We start from the raw sequence: 6,106 nt of genomic DNA on the forward strand, positions 1-6,106 counted from the left end.
ATCAGAAGAACAGCACTGGCTGTGAGAAAGCAGAGCTTAAGTCAGTCAGGATGAGGTGGGGAAAGAAACACAGGACTAGGAAAGGATTTATTTTAATTTTCAAACTTAAAACAGTTTTACAAACACTAGAGATCATAAAACAAAACTCGTAAGAGGCTCACCCATGTCCTTTTTTATCAAATCACAATCAAGCCCACTGGTGTTATCTGGAGCAAATGCTTTTCCATTAGTGACACCAACAGGTTTAAGTTGTAAGTGCATCATGAAACACCTAAGCCATACACTTGTACAAAAAGTGTACAGGAACAATACTATTGGAAAACAAGCTATAGCCACACTATATTAAAATAGGGTTTTTTTTTAATCTGGGTTTCTAGTCTTTGTAAAAATGATACCATAACTTATCAGTGAGACGTACTCTTCAAATGTTATAGGAAGAGAAAAAATTCAGATGCTATTTTCAAACTGAGGCAGAACACTCATTTTGTAAAATTGAAACCATACAAAAAGTTAAACTTTTTCTATTAGATGTTGTGTAATACAGAGAGCCGCTTTCACATGAAGTTTAAAAACCAACTCAAACATGAGCACAGCTAATAAAAAACCAATGAATGAGACTATTTAATAAAAACATCAAACTTAAATAAAGGAGTGCCTTTGGAATAGGTATCCTTAGAAATGGGTTCTTCTCAGATAGTTAATAGATAACTATATATGCTCCTGTCCACTATGTACATTGCTCTTCTTGAGAGACATACCACAGGGTGCTTTTGCCAAGATTATACACGACTTCCACACTGGCATCTGTCTGTTCTAGAAAATTACAGGAATTTGAGGGAGAAGGGTGAGGGAGAGGTTTGCTCATAATACTGAGCTATTGATGGTGGCAATTCCTCTCCCCCCCCACACACACACATTTCAAAGACATGTTAATATGTTCTAAACTAGACTTTGTAGACATCTGAACAACATACAGAAAATCGGGTGCTTATGGCTCATTCTGTGTTTAATAAGACGAGGTTTACATAGTATGCAAAGTCATGTCACCAAAACAAAATGGCACAGTTTTTTTTTCCAAATAACCCGCCTTGCAAGATCCTGTCCTTTTCCAGACCTCTCAATCCTGCCTCTGCCATTGGCTTCTCAGAATGTCTAGAGGCAAAGGGGTTGAGTCAGCCCAGCACCCTATGGTAGTTATTTACATGTGGTAAGTGGGTGTAAAATGCTACCAGATCAGACTGGTAACAGTTTACCTACACGGTGCACAGATCTATGACCACACAAGATGGAAGGCATTGGAGAATCAGGCTGAAGAGTTAAGTGATAAATATCACCATTCTCTCTGACACTGCGTGCTGCAACACTGACTCCTATAGCAAAGACAGGATGGAGCATTACATTTTTTTTTTTTTAAATACTTGGATATTTTAAAAAGCAAATTTAAAATAAAAAATTAAGCTCTCCTTTAAATGCCCATTTCAAAACTCTAAGCCAGTCTATTTTTACAGTGATCTTTGTGTTTGTCTTCCCCTTCCATCACATTCTCTATGCCTGCTGACTGTCGCTCTCATTGGGCTTAGCTTCCTCTTCACTCTGACCTTTGTCTTCCGGTTTCACTTCTTTAGAGTCCTCTTCTGCCAGGTTTATTTCTTTCAACTTCTCCTCCTGTGAAGCACTCAACAGGTTTTGCTGTACCAGCTCTTCCTTGTTGCTCTTCACCACCTCTTGTAGATTATATTTTCTGAACAAAACATAGTCTCTCACCACACTCAAGCAACAGACATTTTTTATTATTTCTACCACAATGGTATACTGGGGGTTATTAAGATCCACTTTGTTTTCTGGATTTAGGCTGCCCACTATTCCTACAAAATAAAAGGAAACAGTCTTAGAATCAGTGGGGAAACTGGAGGAAATGTTTTTCATAGAAAAGAGTGTAAATGAGGTGTCACATTCATCAGTTGAGCCCTCACTTAAAGTGCAAGGACTTTTAATAAGATGGAAATACCGCAAATCAGATAGAGGGGATAAACTTACTGCCAAACAATGAGAGAAACCTGCTGTTGTTGTAGCAACACGCCAAAATAAGCACCAATTTCACAAGAAAACGGTTTCCAAAAATATTCTGAACACTCAGTTCTGGAAATAAAATCTCAAAGCACAAACTGCACCACAAAGCAGGGGAAAACAAGGCACCTTACTTTAGCTATGGCAACTGCAATCAAGAATTTTCAGTCACTGAATTGGTCAAAATAGCAAGACAGATTGGGACGCTTAGAAACACTCTCTCGAACCAAAGGACTATTCCACAGCAACTATCAAGGAGAAAGCTGCCAAGTGAATTTATAGTTATTTCATTAAGGCCACGTCTACACTACAAAACTAAGTTGACCTGATTTACGTTGGCATACAGCTGCCACCGTAATTACATCTCTTGTGCATGTCTACACTTCGCTCCTCGTTTCGGTGGCACATGTCCTTACCAGGCGTGCTTGTATCGATTGTACCGTCAGTTGGAGGCATTGTGGGACACCAGTACAGTACAGTCAACATAAGCAAAGCAGTGTCTACACTGACACTGCATCCACTTACCTACATCAACCTTGACTCTGCACACCTTGACTCTTATGAAGGTGCAGTTATTAAGTCAGTGTAGTAGGGCAATCACCTTAACGGGAGTGAAATTCAAGCGTAGGCATTTCCATAGTTAGGTAGACGAAACAGTCTTGCATTGACCTAACTGTAGTGCAGACCAGACCTAAGTCATAGTCTAGGGACACATCGACAAGCCATTGCCCAATATAATGTTCAGTATTCAAAGGATTTTTAATACAATCCTGGAAGTTTGCAGGAATGGTATTGTCACAGTGAGTTATACCCAACGAAGTTGGACCACACACTCTTCTGGTTTATGATTTGTTAAGATGAAAACCTCTGATAGCAAAAAGGAGTGTTGTTCGTGTCAGGTTACTTTCACAGAGCTTAAGAGAAAAAAATTGAAAGACTTTTCATAATTCAATATACTTGAGTTTTCTATAACGCAACATTTATGTCTACTAAAAAAATTTTTGCTTGAATAATTTGCTTACACATGCAGTCTTAGGTAGCTTATACACTTGTCTACAATCATGCTAGGTCAGATATGTACATACCTGCCAATTCTTTGATTACTTCTTCCCTACTCATGTGACTGTTATTACGAGCTTTGTAAACAATCTGAAAAGTACCCTTATTAGGGGCTTTAAACCAAGGCTCAAAGAAGGTCTCTGAATACTTTTTCATATCTTCCACAAAAGCCTTGCAGGTTCCAGAAATGGGCAACATACGCAGAATCACTCTTGTTTTCTTCTTTTTAGTAGTGTGCAAGTCCTTTAATATATGATGCACGAGGTTCTCAGGTTCTACAAGACAAGACAACAGAGTAAGAGCAACAAACAGAAAGAATTTCCTTTTAAAAAAGCAATACAGCATCAAATCTTACTTGCTTACAAGTACAAAGAAACTGAATCATCAAATTCTACAGCAGCCTACTAAATTCTATAGGGTTCCTACAAAAGGGTAGGGCGTTTGAAAGCATGGAGAGAGTATTTCCACAATTCTGGCTTATGAAGCACAAGAGAGAGTAGGTGCAACACTGGAGGTCTACTTCTGAAGTTTTTTACTCAGGCAACAGGAGTTTTGCCTGAGCAAGGACTGAAATATCAGACCCTACTCATGTCTGTCAATACACCAGCTGTTCTTCCAGCTCATATTTGTTTTTTCACAACAAGGCTGAGGATCTGGGAACATTAGCCTTTTTGCACGCTTTCCGAGTTCAGCAAAATACCAAGCCCTTTTACATTTACAAGGGTCAGATTGGTTCTGCTTGGGCAAAATAACTACCTGGCTGTAGTCACTAGAGTGTTCAATGGGAACGCAAAAGGAAAAGAGGAAGGTTGCATGAACATTCAGCATGCTTCACTTCTTTGGCAGTCACACCGTGACACAGTCTAACAAACTGCAAAGCAGCTAGTGTGTGTTGCATTATGCAGCAGTTATTTCAATACACACCTACACCCAGCGTTCTAATAAAGACCACATTGTTAGCTCCACTCTCCACTGACTGGAATCTTCTCAGCTTCTGTTCAGTCGAAGTGCGAATCTGATCAACTTCTTTCTTTAAGGCAGCTTCAACATCATCTTCCTCCTCTTCACTTCCTGACAACCTGCCATCTTGATCTGTAAACTGTTGGAACAAGAGGATGCATCTTAAATGAGATGTTAGCGAAGGGTTAAGAAATCTCATCTAATGCTCAATAAATGAAAGTCACAACCACCACTATACCCCTGGCCTAAAAAACCCAGAATTCAAGCAGTGATACTGTAGACAGTTAATAAGGCATTTTAGGAGTAGGCACACTGCGTTAAGACAAGCACCAGAAATTATTGCAGTGGGAATCATTTCATTTTCTCTATCTCTGTGGTGATTTAATTTTAAAGCACGTTACATAAAATTTGTCTCTTGCACCATTAGGTAACAGGTGGATGATCAATCATCTTTAAAAAAAAAACCAAAACTCATCACCAGTTTGGAAAGCAAACTTTTCAAGATTATTACCTATAGCAATTTATAAATGGGAGCAGCGAGTAATAGGCAAACCTTAGGCCTGGTCTATACTAGGAAATTAGGTTGGTATAACTACATCACTCAGGGGTGAAACTGACCTAACCCCCAGTGTAGACAGCACTAAGTCAATGGGAAAATTCTCCCATCAACCACCTCTCAGGGAGGTGGAGTACCTACACCAACAGGAGAGGCTCTCCTGTTGGCATAGGTAGCATCTTCAGTGAAGCATTAAGTGTAGACAAGCCCTTAATCTGTAGACAAAAACTTAGAGCGATAAACAGGCCAGCTATGTTAACCAGAAGGAGTTATTAAACCAAGTCTGTATCCATCACTGAAAGAAACACATACTGATTTGCAGAGCACTTTTAAATTGTGTTCTCCTGTGGCACTTTAACAACATCAAAACATTTAGATGGCCTGTTTAACGTTAATTCACTTCTTGCTCTAAAATATCCACAAACCAGAACATTAACATGCTGCCTTTTTTTTGTTGCTTAACATCATTATTTTGGCCAAGAGAGACGCCCAAATTATCCAGCACGGCCATTCTTGGGCATCCTTTAGGGGCGCCAGATCTCAGCAGTGCAGCGCGCAGGAACCACAGCCAATCGCAGGCCTCTGCTGGTATGGGGTTCACTTTGGTGCTGCCACAAACAAACTGCTTACAGATGACTCTGCCCCCACTGGAGCCTGTAAGCTGCTCGGGGCAGGACTAGCTTTTTGGTGCGTGCCCAGGGGTGAGGAGGGGGGTCCCGAAGTACCATGCTAATAATCGGGCCCCCTGCTGCAGCAGCCCCCGCGGAACGCACAGGGCAGCAGAGCCAGGCCAGCGGCACCCCGCCCCGGAGGGGCCCCGGCCGGCCGGCCGGCCGCACGCACCTTCTCGGGCCCGTAGAGCAGGTCCCCGTACTCGTTGAGCAGGCTGTAGGCCTCCCCCACGCACTTGCGCTCGTTCATGTTGCAGGTGATGAGGATGCCCTGCATGCCGAGCTCCAGCTGCCGCGGCCCGCCGCCGCCCCGGGGCCGCTTGGCCTGCTGCCCCGGCACGTACTGCGCCTTGTGCCGCCGCTTCATCGCCGCAGCCGGCTGCTCCGAGGCGGCCATGGAGGCAGCTGAGCCACGAGTCCGGCCTCCACGCGGGCGCTAGAACCACGCGTTACCTCGCCGACGTGCGGCGCGAGGCGATGACGCCACAGCAGCGCGACGGAGAGGGAGCTGGTACCAGCAAGTCCGAAGGGCTTTCCGGGTCCTAACGCCCGCCGGATACAGCGGCTCTCCCGGGTCCTAAAGTCACCCCTCCCGTGCCTGCCGCGCGCCGCCTGTCCCCGTAGCACCGCGCTGCTCGTGCCGCGCCAGCCAGCTCCGGGAGAGGCGCGACCCAGGAGCTGCCTGTGCTACCGCCCTGGCTCCCGCGGGCCGGGCCCTGCGTGCGTGGGGCCGGGGCGAAATCCCAGTTGTAGCCGATGCCCCGGTGTGTTGTAACGTTTGGCAAAGAGCGGC

The 6,106-nt window shown here is 44.0% G+C and overlaps 1 protein-coding gene across 2 annotated transcripts; it reads right to left on the reverse strand.

The window, feature by feature from the left end:
- Positions 1–213: 213 nt before the first annotated feature.
- THUMPD1 (THUMP domain containing 1) lies at positions 214–5,798 on the reverse strand. Of its 2 annotated transcripts, none has more exons than XM_039490926.1 (4): positions 5,486–5,798; positions 4,051–4,225; positions 3,153–3,401; positions 214–1,865 (listed from the first exon to the last, which is right to left on the reverse strand). In XM_039490926.1, the coding sequence occupies exons 1-4, from the start codon at positions 5,708–5,710 to the stop codon at positions 1,546–1,548; spliced, it is 969 nt and encodes a 322-aa protein (XP_039346860.1). In that variant the 5' UTR covers positions 5,711–5,798; the 3' UTR covers positions 214–1,545. The 2 variants fall into 2 exon arrangements, with proteins under 2 accessions (XP_039346860.1, XP_039346859.1); XM_039490925.1 differs by having other exon boundaries at positions 4,051–4,228.
- Positions 5,799–6,106: the final 308 nt, after the last annotated feature.

Source organism: Mauremys reevesii, linkage group 10, assembly GCF_016161935.1.
Source record: "Mauremys reevesii isolate NIE-2019 linkage group 10, ASM1616193v1, whole genome shotgun sequence".
In the NCBI taxonomy this organism is placed as follows: Eukaryota; Metazoa; Chordata; order Testudines; family Geoemydidae; genus Mauremys; species Mauremys reevesii.

Coding starts and splice junctions, on each gene's coding strand:
- THUMPD1 (XM_039490925.1), bottom strand. CDS start 5,710: ATGGCCGCCTCGGAGCAGCCGGCTGCGGCGATGAAGCGGCGGCACAAG. Junction 4,229..5,485: donor TGCTCTACGGGCCCGAGAAG/GTGCGTGCGGCC, acceptor CTCTTGTTCCAA/CAGTTTACAGATCAAGATGG. Junction 1,866..3,152: donor AGTAATCAAAGAATTGGCAG/GTATGTACATAT, acceptor TTTATTTTGTAG/GAATAGTGGGCAGCCTAAAT.